Source organism: Calliphora vicina, chromosome 5 (assembly GCF_958450345.1).
Source record: "Calliphora vicina chromosome 5, idCalVici1.1, whole genome shotgun sequence".
Taxonomy (NCBI): domain Eukaryota; kingdom Metazoa; phylum Arthropoda; class Insecta; order Diptera; family Calliphoridae; genus Calliphora; species Calliphora vicina.
This window is the reverse complement of record NC_088784.1, coordinates 77,866,861-77,881,626: the sequence shown is the minus strand read 5'-3', so window position 1 is coordinate 77,881,626 and position 14,766 is coordinate 77,866,861. Positions and strand designations below refer to the sequence as shown.

General features: G+C 30.1%; 1 protein-coding gene across 1 annotated transcript in view; it reads right to left on the bottom strand.

Moving 5' to 3' along the window:
* Window positions 1-11,008: 11,008 nt before the first annotated feature.
* conu (Rho GTPase-activating protein conundrum) overlaps window positions 11,009-14,766 on the bottom strand; it is a 171,560-nt gene continuing 167,802 nt past the window's right edge. The window contains exon 14 of the mRNA XM_065511108.1: window positions 11,009-11,859. Within this exon, the coding sequence (XP_065367180.1) occupies window positions 11,653-11,859 (207 nt within the window). The 3' untranslated portion in view covers window positions 11,009-11,652. The remainder of the gene's footprint in view (window positions 11,860-14,766) is intronic.

The following is a 14,766-nucleotide window of genomic DNA, read 5'->3' as shown; positions in this document are numbered from 1 at the left end:
TAGTGACCGAATTTTACAGTTGCAGCTACAAAATTGTGTAAGGGGTAACCAATGCTTGATTGCTTCAACCGAAATTCTTCTTTATCAAATGACTTTCTGTTGTTAGAACCGAAAAATTCTATGTGTGCAACCGAATTGGCAACAATCGAATGATTCGAATCTGTTTTCTCTGTGTATAATTCTTCTGTACGTGTGTTAGTAACTAAACTCCTCTTTAACGGCTGGGCCTATTTCGATGAAATTTGTTGTGTGTGTTTGATTAGGTCCCTGGATGGTTTAGATTCACAATTGACCTATATAGGAACAATGGGCATGGTACAAAGTAAAAATTTATTATTGCATATGTGGAGTACCATTATAGTGGGACAGCCGGGACAGCTAGTATTCTATAAATAATTTGGATTAAACAAGTAACAGTTTTGTACTAGCTAAACCCGGTTCGCATTGCTGGCCTTTAGAAGACATCTTTTTTTTTAAACAAACACAAACTGCGGAACGTTTTGCTTGTCTGCAGATACACCCAGAGTCTCTGGCGGGAATCGAACCCTCAGATTGATAATCCAGCACACTAACGCGTAGACTATCGGTGCACCCGATCTCGATTTTAACATACAGTGTCGGACAAAACTTAAGCACGGACTCCGCCGATCTGACTTCGCACCCAAAACACTTATTATCTGTAGCCAGATGACGGCGGATAAGGTAGTACAGTGCCAAGCTATGCCATTAAAATAGAAACGAAGGCCAGGGGATATACAATGTTTTTGATGTGCCAAGTCGGGAGCAATTGACCGTGTGAAAAACATGAATTTTCCAAATATAACCCAGCCATAGTCAACGATTGGCCTTGTGCTTTGTTAATGGTTATAGCAAAGGTAAGACGAAATGGGAACTGGAGCAGCTGAATTCAAATGGTAAGTCGTTGGAAATCATCGGTATGCGTCGAATCAGTACGTCTTCGCCTTTGAATCTGCCACCGATGATAGTTGCCTTAATTAAATTTGGTGAAAATTTGTTGATGGTCAATTTAGTTCCGTTGCATAATTTTGGCACGTTTATGTTGCGGAGAAGCATTATCGGTCATCCATCCTTAAATGTTAATACATGTGGAGGTATTTCGGCTGGTTCCAATGAATTCAAAAATTCAGTAAGATAATTGACGGCTTGTTCTTTGTTCATTACTGTGTCAATCGATTTTATTGTTTCGCCAGTCAGTTTCGCGCGAACTATCAAATATAGCCGAAAGACCGCTTTGACAAGACTACATCACGCCTCAGATGTAATGTCAAAGTTATTAGACCCAACCTGTAGCCGTGATATATTTCAGTAGGTCATTAAGTTTAGACCCAGATACCTCACCAAGGTTGGTCAATATGTAGTTGCCCTGGAATTTATGCCTTTTGACACTCAGGGCTGGGCATTCGCAGAGAAGGTGGACAATCGTTTCCTCTTTTTACAGCTACGACAATGGTCATCCATTTGCGGTTCAAGATATCAATTTGGATTGGCCGGTGATTTGTTTGTCTCCATAGTTCCGTATTACATATGGTGTTAGGCCACAAAACTTTTAATATTCTTTGGAGACATTGATTAACAAACACTTGCGGGGAGTTTCGTATTCCACGTCTCGCATGCTCGACTCGACGCTAGGGTTAAAAATACAGATCTTAGTGTTGTTGGATATGGCAGAACATTTCCATACTAACCGAAGGGTACCGAGATTGTCTTTTGAGATTCAGTATGCTACATATCTGCTGGATGCTTCCTAGTTAGCAAAATGATGAGACTTGTTCTAGTTCAATGTTCTCTATGCGAAACTTGTTGGTGTTTACTATATTGCAGCGTATTACCTTACTCTTGTTTACGTTTAGAACAGCTTTATGTAGCCTCTGTTTCAATGCATTTAAGCTTAGATTACATATCTTTATGGCTGTGTGAAAGGAGACATATGTATATCATACCCGAGGCTCTCGATTTGTTGTTTAATACCCCAGTAGATCTATTAGCTTGAATATAATACTTTTAATAGTCCCCAGTGGAATTGCTACTGAAATCACATTGAGGATATCCAAAGTAGATCCCATTCTGGCTTATTCGTCTGCAGATACCCAAACTAAAGTAATGTCAGATAGACGACCTAGCCTAGACAGAGAATTTTTACATTGTCTGACTGATGAAGATGAAGTGGTGTAGACATCCAAATAGAGAAGTGCTGCCTAATTGGTCATGTAGTGTATTACAAGCTACCATAATCGCAAAAATGTCAGCCTGGAAAACACTGCATTCATTCGGAAGACGGTATGAGATGCCTATCCCAAGTTCGTCACAGAAAACACCAGATCTAACGCCACAGCTCTGTATATATCCTGGTGTCATATTCGAACACGAGATTACCATTACACCACTCACTCCTGGAAAGAATTAAGACTTTGAACACCCTATCAAAATGTGTATATGAAGTAATATTGTCCAAAAATTGGTATACAATAGAAAAAGCCTTTGATGGACTAGTTCTTAGTGGGCCAGTTATGCCCTCTGACCTCTGGACTTTATATAGTTGATCTACAACATAGTTTTTTCTACTTGCAGTGCACCATACAAGAGATCAATAAGTAAGAATTGGACGTACTATACATACATTAACTATGTTGGGACTAAGTCCCCATTTTTTACCCAACATCTAACGACAGGTGTAAGGATAATACCTAGATATTTTGCATTATTTGAAAGTAGGATTTCGCAGTTTTTCAACCGCGGAAGTTTGAAGGTTGGAATCTTGGTTTTTGTCGTGAAAAGTTCGAGTTCGAGTTCTGTTTTGCTTGGTTTGGGTTTGGTAGTTTTCTGATATGGGTTTAGGTTCAATTATGGACCAATCCTTAGAAAAAAGTTGGTAGAAAGATTTAGGTTCATATAAAACTAGTTTAGGTCCAATTTCATCACGATATTAAGTATTATAAGACAATTATGAATGTTCAAGGAATTTTCTGAAGGGGGACCTTGCATGACGACTCGAGACAAATGTTGCTCGATTATCGCCATACTTTACAGTATAATTTTAGAGTACTTGGAACTAATTTATGCAACATTTTTTCAGGATTGCCGCATAATCTACATATTTATTGCTGGTCAGTCAGTATTCCCAGGGGACATTTATATGGGGGCTAGGTGAAACCATGAACCGATATTGCCCATTTTCACATACCAAACAAACCTTATCTACAGAAAGTATTTGTGGAAAATTTGTGCCAGCTGGCTTCTATTCGTTTGGGCCCTATCGTGTTTTCAACAGACAGACGAACGGACATAATAGCTAGATCGTCTTAGAATCTTATGAGGACCCGAATCCTTTTTGGTGTTGGGTATAAAAATATAATTTATATTAAATAGTTTAGTGTTTTTTTCCGGTAACTGAAGAGTGCAATACTTAAATATGTACATCAAATCAAAATAAAAGCAAATATACTAAATGCAAGCCAAATATTTTTTCTGTGAAAAATTTTATTTTTAAAGTTTAAAACATAATTATTATAGGTATTTGTTTGAAATCAAATTAAAGTCCAACATTATTTTCAAAAGTTTGAATTTTTAAATCTTTAATGCTTATTGGGAACTTGTATTTTCAACACATTTCTATTTTAAATCATTCTAAAAGTTTGTTACTACTTTTAATCATATTTTAATAAAATCTCTACCCAAATAAAAAAGGAAAAAAACCTAATGTATATTAATTAATTTTTATATTTGAAATCGATCTGTAAATGTGTGGCAATTTGTCATCAAATATAGATTGTTTCTTCTTTTGTTTTCTACTTTGGTTTCTTGGCGTGCTTACATTCCCTCCGCTGGCTTTTAGTCACTTTTGGAAGATTATGTGGGATTATTGAAATGAATTGAATGTGACTAAAAAGGTCGTCATTATAATTATTGGAAACCAAATGTGCATTAGTACTCACTCGTATTGTGCGATAAGATTATTTTCCAACAAAAAGGGATTAATAATAATTTGTTTGCATTAATTTGGTTTTAACTTTTGTGTCTTTTTTTATGCGACCTCATGATTAATAACTGGCAATTAAGGCTGTATTCAAATAAATTGGAATTCTAATGGTATTTGAGATTGAAATAGAAGATAGAATTGAGAAATAAATATTTGTTTTAAGATGATTCATAGCATCAATAAACAAAAAATAATGAAAAATTATAAAAAAAAAAATCTTAGGATCATTTAACTTTCGTATGAATCATTTTTTAATAAAAACAACATTATTTTTTTTAAGTCATCCTATTACAGGTTTTGGATTGTTTTACTATTTAAGAGACTCTGCGCTATTTGATAATTTTGATAATTGAATATACAATTTTCGTTATTGGTTGAACTTTAATTAAAAAAGTTATTGAAAATACATTTTTCGTAATCAAAAACACAAAACAAAACTAAAATGAGATTCCAATTAAGAAAACTGTACTTTCAATAACTTTTTAAATTAAAGTTCTATATACGTTTAGAAGTAACAGATTTATTTCCACTTTTTTTAAATTATTTTGTCGACATAAATAAACAGTAGGACTTCATTAAAACCGAAATTATATAGAGAAATCATGGAGAGACTATAGCGGGTACGTTAACGTTATTTTTAAAGAATTACCGACCGCTGATTCCATCTAGCAGTTATGTTTCGGCAATTTATGAACTTATTTGCTTGAATTTCTTAGATTTTTTGATTTTTTCTACAAAGTATTTCTGCCAAATCAGTGCGAATTTTCATTTATAGTTGTTTTTTCGAGACATATTATACAAAGCATTTCCAAGAGATCGGTGCCTTCAGAATTAATATTTGTTGATTCTTCATCGGCCATTTATTAAGATCGTATTCAATTCTCGAATTTCCCATTATTTTTCATGCAAATTCATTACATTCAATACGTTTGGAATTATGAAATGAAGCCCTTAAATTACAACTGTGCATTAAAAACACCTTAAAGTATGCAATGCTTGATTTTTAACGTTATTTTGAAACAATTTTGACTGTTATGGAATTTCCTAAATTCAATGTTTTTTCATATTTTCCGTCAATTAAATAGCTGAGTCCAAAAATGGCTACTATTTACATTCCAATGATGTTTTTATCTTAATATCTCATTAACAAATTGTTGATTGTTCTCATAGACAACTGTGCATTTAAATGCGCCTAAACGTCTGCAATACTTGTTACTGTAATTTACATTACATTTGCAGAAGCCCTCTATATGTCAAAATTTTATTATTGGCTAACAAATGACTTGACTAAAGAGTATAATGCAACTACTAACTACCAGAGGGCGCCTGTATAATCACATTACTTTCGCATACCAGCGAACGATTTTTGAATATAAGTATGAAACTTAAGGAATACGTATTTAAAAATTGTAAAGTATACATTTTTTTCCCCCTCCCCATTAATTTTTCTAAGTACATAAATAATAACACACCTTTTTTCCATATTATTAAAAAGTAAGAATTCTTTAATTCTATTAACTCATTTTATTGGTTTAATATTCCTGATGCATACACAAGACTCACACTAGATGTACACACTTCTTTCTAATTTAATTTAATTAAATTATAGACAAAACATGTTAATATTAATATTAAATGATAAAAAATAATTAAATTAAAATTTTATTAATTAAAAATTAATCTGTTACTTAAACCATTTAAGACTGTATAACTTGTTTTACGTTTTTTTGCTCTTTCTATGCTAAATTAATAGTTGATTATAATACAAAACTGGAGTTCGGTTGTCATCCATAATCGATACATATATTTTTATAGAAATTGAAACATTTTCGAATTAAATTATTAACAACCATTTTTTTTATTAATTTTGATCATTTTTTTAAATTTATTTTAATACAATTTTGATCTTATGAAAAAGATTTTTAAAATTAATTTAAAGCCAAGATTTTTTTTAAAGTAAAACAGTGTTGAATTTGTTTATAAAATATTAAATATTTATAAAATTTATTTTAATATCACTCTGCTACAAAATTACACTTTTTGTCAGTACTTGAAAAGCGACCTAGGTGAGGACATACAAAACCCGTTTTCAAAGATTTTGAAACACCCTCAAAATTTTGAGATATTTTGAAAAAACTGTTTTAGGATAGGTCGTAGTACTTTAGTACCTCTAACTCACACATTTTTAGACCGATTTCAGAATTTTAAACAATTGTGGATAGACAGAGAATTAAGCTTTCATAAAATGCGTAAGTTTTTATAAAAAGCTTCGTTTTATTTTTTATTTTTTTTTTGTAATTTTTCATATTCAACAATTTTTTTTCTACGAAACCCTATTCTTTTTTGCACAGTCTTTTAAATACAACTTTATATGGGAAAAAATGAGATATTACTTATTAAAATCGGTTTATATTTGCAAAAGTTTTTTGAACTTTTTTGAAAAAGTTCGAAAAAATTTTCCTTGTAAATTCAAAAATTTTACAAATATTTTTTTTCTGCAGTTTTTTGTTTATTTTTATTTATATGCGCTTGGTGAGAAAATACTAAAAATGGTGTTAATTAAAAGTTGAATAACTTTTAGAATTTTCTACGATTTGAATAATTAAAACCATGTTTTTTTAAGAACTAAATTTTCTTTATATGTTGGTATAAATTTTTATAAACTTTCATATCAAAATAAGCAATGAAAAGCGACTAAAATCAAAAAAGTTGATAAATTTTGTTTTTCTTTTAGATATTCTTAAGAAAAACAATACTTATAACTTAAAAATGTATCAAAAAATGCACGTCATTTCGTCAAACGTCAAAGCGTAATCAGTTTTCTTTCCAAACCCGTTAAAAAATTTAAAGTCGGACAAAAACTGACTAATCTACAGGTCGATAAGTCGACGAAAATTACTGAAAACGGTTTTTTTCAGAATAACTTCTGAATTTGAGGGTGTTTCTGAAATTTTTAGAGACAATTTGTAGTGTACTCAGCAAGACCTATAACCCACGCTAGGCCGTTTTATTTTTCCATCGTAGCACCGTGTATTTATTGTGATTAACCAGGCCCAGAAAAAAGGTAAAAACTTATTTTTGTGAAAAATTACTTATTTCTGTGCTTGAATGAAAAAATAAATTTTGAATGAAGAAATAAATAAACTTTACTCAAATGTGTCCCGATCGGAATGGAAAACTAAATTAATCATCAAAATCAGGTCAACAATATAATTGCGTACTAATCAAAATATGTATATTGATTTGCAATACATTATAGGACATGACTTTTACCCAGTCTATAACCATAGTAATGCTCTAGATCAGTTATGTGCAGCTCATATGCACAATGTGTGAGCTTTTACAAAAGAGCTTTTGTGCTTTCACTCCGACAAGAGTACAACAAATAACTGCTCTACATTATTCTTAACTCAAAATTAAGTCTGAAGTTCCAAAAGTAACAATTTTTTTTCATGGTAAAAAACATAAATCCTTTCTTAACAATTGATTAAAAAAGATAATAAATAGTTCAATTTATTGAGAATGATTACAACATGTCTCTTAACATTTGTAAGATCTTACACCACACATGTTTATTTTGGCCTGACCTTGCCAATTGTCGTTATGCAAGGGACACCATTGAACGAACTAATTTTTGTAGCATACATACAATCCACCTTTTTGTCAGGTTTTCGACCAATAGACTTCGCTTTGTAGGCCATCTAAAAGATCTGTCATTCCACCGTCTTCTCTAAGAAAGTTTTAGAAATCATATGAATCTCTTTCTAATAACAAGTGATTGAATAAAATCATGAAAGAAAGTATGGTCGATCAAGCCCGAGCATATGGGTAAATGAGGAAAACTGTTTTTCTTTTAAAACTGATTTTCGGAAGTGGGCGTTTATGGGAGCAATGAGCAATTATGGACCTATTGCAATGAAATTCGGCAGTGTGATTTTCTATATGAAACTTATTTTTGTTAAATTATATTTGGATTTCAATATTTTTAAGAGATTTATGCTCGTTAAAGTGATTTTCGGCAGATGGCCTTATATGGGAGCTATGACTAATTATGGAGCGATCATCATAAAATTAAGACTTCCGTATATATAAAACTTATTAAGAACGAAATGTGTGTAGATATCTATTTAAATTAAACATTTATGACCGATAAAGTCCTAAATGAAACGATTTCATCCACTTTAAAAACGCTTCGTTCGTCCTTGGGAAAAAAATTCATGTGCCAAATATTATTGAAATACATATCTTCAAAATTGCGACCTGTACTTTGCGCAAAAAGTTCATGTGTAAAGCTATCCGAACGAATATCGTTTAATAGACTCAGAAAGTGATTGTCAGTCGAGCGGTATACTTTAAGATGGGTGTTAGACTAATATTTGTTGGTGTTGTAAACATCAGCACAAACGCATAATACCCTCCCTACTATGTTGATGTAGGGTATACAAAATTAAATACTCAGCATCATCCTAAGTAGGTCTTCTATCAGACCTCTAGCAGAAGCGACTAGGCTAGGCCTTGGCAACCAATACCACGCCTTGAAAAATTGAAAATTAAATTTGGAAAATGAGAATTTTAAACCATTAACAAAATCAAACGGAATCTGAAGAAGCTAAAACGAAATCGATCGGAATAATAACTACGGAAGTGGAACCATTCCAAACGAAGTTTGTGACAGGCCTGATATTCTGGGTCCTGGGCAAATTCTAAGACGATCAAGCTATATCCGTCCGTCTGCTAGAGACAAGGTAAGACCTTGATGAAAGAACCTAAATATTCTTTGTTGATTAGAAATGTTTGGTATTGAAAATGTGCTTAATCTGTGAAGTATATCAACCTGAAATTTTAATTTTCAAATGTGAATATCTCGTAAACTATAAGAGATAAAATATACACACAGCCTCAAAAGTGAGTAAACACCAGTGATTTTTTTTCATTTTTTTAAGATCATGAAAATCATTATAGTCCAACTTAAATTTTTTTCAGAAACGAATCTATTTTTCAGCCCAATCTCCAACAAACAGAAACTTTTAAATTTTAGGATTAGATTTTAGGATTTTTATTATCTTAAAAAAATTCAAATCGTCACCTAAAATGCAAAACAACGTATCATCAAAATATTCGAAATTGATTTTATTATTGATTACGATTCACTACATCATATTACATATGTGTACAAAATTTTTTTAAGAAAATCATCAAGTATGATTTTCTTAAACAAAATAACGTATAAAAAATATTTTTATTTAAGTTTTTATTTTTTCATAAAAACGTTTTTTTGTTTCAGAAAATAACAATTCAAAAAAACGTAAGCCACATATCTTAAAGTGTGCTTTGAAAAAATTAGTTTTTTTTTCATAAAATATATTTCTAGAGTCATTGTAATTCAGATTTGAAAGTTTTGTCTCAATATCTCAAGTAGTTTTCATTTTATATCGTTTTTTGCTTCTCCTATAAACTTATGAAAAGTGATGTTACGTTATTTTGCATTTCACTTTTGAGGCAGTGTGTATTTACAAGAATGTTTTTTGTAGATTCCACATATTCAAATCGGATCGAGAACAAAAATTTGCCATAATTTTTAATATTTCATATACCCCAGTAACCTCACTTAGGGGCCTTCAGACACCGCCTCACCTTAGTGTTTAAAGTCCAAATTCAAAATATAAACTTACACCTCCTGTATAGTCGTGGGTAATTTTATTAAAATCGGACTACAGATGTATTTCCAATTTTTTCAATTCCCAATTTTTAAATGTTTAAGGCTGTGGATTTACCATTGAAATTAAATTGGACCCATTATTTGCGGTTTCTGAAGAATATTGATCTATTATAAATCATATATTTAAGGAGAACAGTAATGACAGTGTCAAGATGATGCATAGGCCGAATTACCACATTCGTGATCGAATGGGCTTTCTCTTCGAAAAATAATTTCGATAGCTAAATTGTAATTGCAAATGTACTTGACTTCAGGCTCGATATCGAATGCCATAATGTCAAATAAGAAAATTTCAATAATTTTTTGTAAGCAAAAAACAAAGTGGTTAGATTTTTAACAATAGCATAATCTATCTACCTATTACCAACCCAATAAGTATTTTTACTGGAATTCAAGTTGAAAGCAAGTGTAGTTCAAGCCTTGAATTAAAAAGAAAACATTAATTCATGCCATATGTTTTTTGTTTAAAAAATATTTAATTTTTCAAATATTTTTTAAGTTAAAATCATAATTACATTTGCATTCAAGTCAAATTCTAACAAAATGTGCTTGAATTTTTGGGGCTTTGGTGCTTATTGGGAATGTTATGTTTTCAAAACCCTTTTGGGGTTGTGATGTCAATTTTGTAAATTTGCAAAAGTTTTAATAATTCTGATCATTTCAGTGTTTAATTTTCATTTTATTAAACTCCAGTTTCAGTAATGAAAAGTTAACTCATACAAAAGTTTATTTATAAAAACCAACTAAAAATTTTTAAAAAGAAGTTATAATAAGGGTATTCATTTAAAAAAAGGGAAAATTGCACTCTAATTTTTTTACACTTTTACACAACAAAAACATGAAAAAAATTCCACAAAATAATACAACTTTTTTTTGATTTTTCTTGTGTTTGTTGAGAAAAGTGTAAAAAAATCAAAGTGTAATTTTCCATTTTTGAAATGAATACCCTCAATATTTTTCTAGAAGAAATTTCAACACTGTTTTACTTAAATCATAAAGAAATACACATAGAGCGGAAACTAGAAAAAACTCAAACTAAAAAATTATTCAAAATAATCACACATACGATTGTTGTTTTTGGTTTTCACATATCTTTTTTACTAGGATTTTTGACAACTGAGTTAGGTCTATGACAGCAGAGTTTCCGATCAATGTGTATTAATCTATGACTTAAACTTCCATTTCCTCTTTTTTCAAAGTGTGTTTAAAACAAATAAAAACTTTCTTAAAACTACAATAAAGCTTAAACACAAGAAGTTTAAAACCAAAAAAAAAAGTCTGAAAAATAGAAATTCTGTTAAAAATTATTGTATATATTTTTTTGTTTGTGTATTTGTTTATAATTTTTTGATCTAATGACTACTTAATAAATGATATAATATTTTTTTTGTTTGTTATTTTATTTAAATTCACTACAAACTAATTAATTAATAATTAATTAACTACATATACTACATAACTAAACATAAAAAGTAAATAATAAACTATATAATGTACATAAAAATACATAATACATGGGGGGGGATTAACATTAAAACTAAATCGTAAGTTTAACATTAAGTTTAAAATTATTTTTTTTATTTTTTGTTTGAATATCTTGGTAAATATGTATGTATGTAAGTAAAGAGACAATAATATTTATATTTATTTATGATTTACTCCTATTTGAGCTTTTGTTTAATAACTATGCACACAATGTTTAATTTGATTTTTCGTTCCAGCATTTTGGTCAAACTTAAGTGTTGACTGAAAAACTGGTCTCCTCTTTTAAAATTTTTATGAAATGATTTCTTTCCTTTGATTAGACACCTTTTTTTGTTTGTAATTTATTTCCTTTTTTTGTGTTAGAGTTAGACTTTGGTCTAATTTGTTTAATATGTTTAAACTAACGACAACAATTTATTTCTGGGTTTTAAAATATTTGTTGTGGTTGCGATCAAATAATTAAACGATGTACATGACTTGGATTAATTGACTGTTGACGTGTTACCATATTGCCATTTTCACCTATAGAAATGGTACTGGTATTGTTGTTGTTGTTATTGCTGCTAATGTTGTTGTTGTTATTATTATTATTGGATGAGTTGCTAACATGCAACAGGGATGTGGTAGCCTTTACACGTCGATGTAGACCACGTTTGCCCTAGAAATAGAAGATCAAAATTTAAATAAAATCTAATAAAAAAAATTGTTAACAGATTTTTTAAATAGCTTATAAAAGTTCTTTATTACTTTTTATAAAAAGAATTTAATTTGTTCTTTATAAAACATTTAATAAAAGCTCTTTATTTGATTTTAATAGAAAACAAGTAAGAGAGCTTTATTCGGCTGTGACGAATCTTATTTATCCTTCACCAAATTATACTTTAAAATACAAATTTTAAAAAACATTTCAAAATTATTTTTCAAAATTTCCAAATTGTTTTTTAATTTTTTTAAATTTAAAATTTTTTTTTAATTTATTAGTAAAAAACAATTCGGGTTTAAAATATTTTTGACTATTTTTTATGTACATCGTTGCAATGGACTTTGAAATATATATCATTAGATATCCACATTGTCTATATTAATGACTTAGTAAGCCTTATATCTCAGCCATTTGTGGGCTGATTTTCTCGATTCTAAATATATTTACCCTTCACTCGATTTTAAATAGCAACCGTGTGAAGGGTATAAAAATTAAATAAACGTTTTTATAGAAAAAGTTTATAAAAGTTAGTCTGCTTTTACACAGGGCAAGTTTACTTGAAGCAAGTCTCGTCGATTCCCTTTTAAACTTGCTCGTCTGTTTACACACAGCAAGTCTGTTTACACACAGCAAGTCTGTGTGTTGAAAATGAGAAAACAAAAGAGAATTGAAGAGACTTGCCAGTACAAGCAAGTGTGTACCCCTCTTCTTTCTTCTTGCCTCTCTCTCCTATAAACTCTAGACTTGCGCAAGAAAAATTGCCCTGTGTAAAAGCAGACTTATTTATACAAAAAGCTGAGAAAGATGTTTATAGAACAAAGGTTTGAAAGAATTAATTGTTAATTCAATTTTCAAAATCAAGCATTAAAGTATTCAGCACGAATTAATTCCTTTCTTAATTCCTAAGTTTTGCACACGTATTGAGTTCATTCCTTTAAGAATTTATTCTTTTTAGGGTTAATTCCTTGTTAAATCATTCAATAAATTCATAAATTGTATTGAATGATTAAATTTCAAATATATTGCAAAAAAAGCCTTTAAACTATATTTTTCAATTCTATATGTAAATGATTAAAACAAAACTAAATGAATTGTATTCGATTTGAAGGGTTGAATGAAAGCTCTTATGAATTGATACCATTATGAATTAATTCAACAATGAATGAATTCTATTTCAATAAAAGTCTTTGAATAAAGCTAAGCAATTAGATTTTGGGAATGGAGTCTGAATTATGATTTCAGTGAATTAAAATTAAATTTGAATTATAATAGAATTAACTAATTCGAAGCTCTGTTGGAGAAAAAAGCTTTTTATAGAAAAAACTAAAAAGTTTTTTTTATAATAAAAGCTAATAAAATCTTTTTATGCAAAAACTAAAAGAAGCTTTTTAAAAGGTTTTAAAAACAATATAACTAAGGATATTAAAAGCTTTTAAAGATCAAATCAATACCAGTTTTTTAAAGAAAATGATAAAATTAAAAATGTTTGTTTAAATTAATTCTATTTAAATAAAAACCTTTGAATGAAGCTAATGAAGTAAATAATGGGAATGGATTTATGAAATGAATATCAGAAATTTTTTAATTCTGAATTAATATTTCAATGAATTAAGCTCAAATTGAATTAACTAATTCGAAGCTCTGTTATAGAAAAAAGCTTTTTATAGAAAAAAACTTTTTATAGAAAAAAGCTTTTTATATAAAAAAAACTTTTTATAGATAAAGCTAATAAAAGCTTTATATTGAAAAACTAATACAAGCTTTTAAAAGGATTTTAAATGTGATTAGATCTAAAACAAACTTTTGGTAGAAATGCGAAATCAAGGCGTATTAATCAGACAACAAATACAACAAAGACTATATTTGTTGTATTGGGTGTATGACTTAAAAATGCGTAATTTTATAAATTTTTAGCTTTTATTTTGAAACATTTGTACAATATAAATTTATTCAAAGTATTGGCCATTGTTAGCTATGACCTTTTCCCATCTTCCTGGCAACATATGGATACCACGTCAAAAGAACTACTCAACTGCTCATTTTTTGAGGCCAATATCGGGTAGTCTGTTCCAAAGTGAAGCGTATTCCAGAGAGAGCGTTTTGCTGTGATCGAAACAAATAGTAGTCGGTCGGGGCAAGGTCTGTATTATAAAGTTGGTGAGGTAAAATTTTCTAAATACTTTTTAACAGGTATTGCAACATTTTCCCGATTATTCTCATGATGAAATATTACAGTTTCATATGTGGCAGCATAATCTTGGCGCTTTTAGGCCAACTCTTCCTTCAAACGAATCAGTTGCGTTCTGTCCAGGTTACCTGTGATGGTTTGGCCTGATTTCAGCAGCTTATCATGGATAGGACCCAAATACAGATCATTACTGACAATCAAAATGGCCTTTCAAGGTCTCTCGGTTTCAATTCGTATGATACCCAATTTCCCTGTTTTTGGATGAATCCTGCAGTTTGAAAAAAAATTGCTGCTTGATTAGCTCCCAATGATTTGGCAAGATCTTGTTGAGTTTGTCAACAAACTTCATGGAGTAAAGCCAGCAATTCTTGGCCTTCAACTGTTTTGGCTGGCTTGAGCGATATTTGTCTTCCTTGTCAAAATCACCAATTCTGAATCGAACAAACCATCTCTCGCACGTTGAAACTGGTGGAACACTATCACCATATGCTCTGGTGAGCAATCGGTGTGCTTCAGCGGCACTTTTTTTCAAATTAAAGAAGTAAAACAAAACTACACGCATATGACGCTTTGTTGGCAAAATAATCGACTTTTTCGAAACAAAAAGACTTTGTTGTTTACGCTATAATGTCTAATATCTAAGTGAGAATAAATGACAGATAGCCTTCAAAATG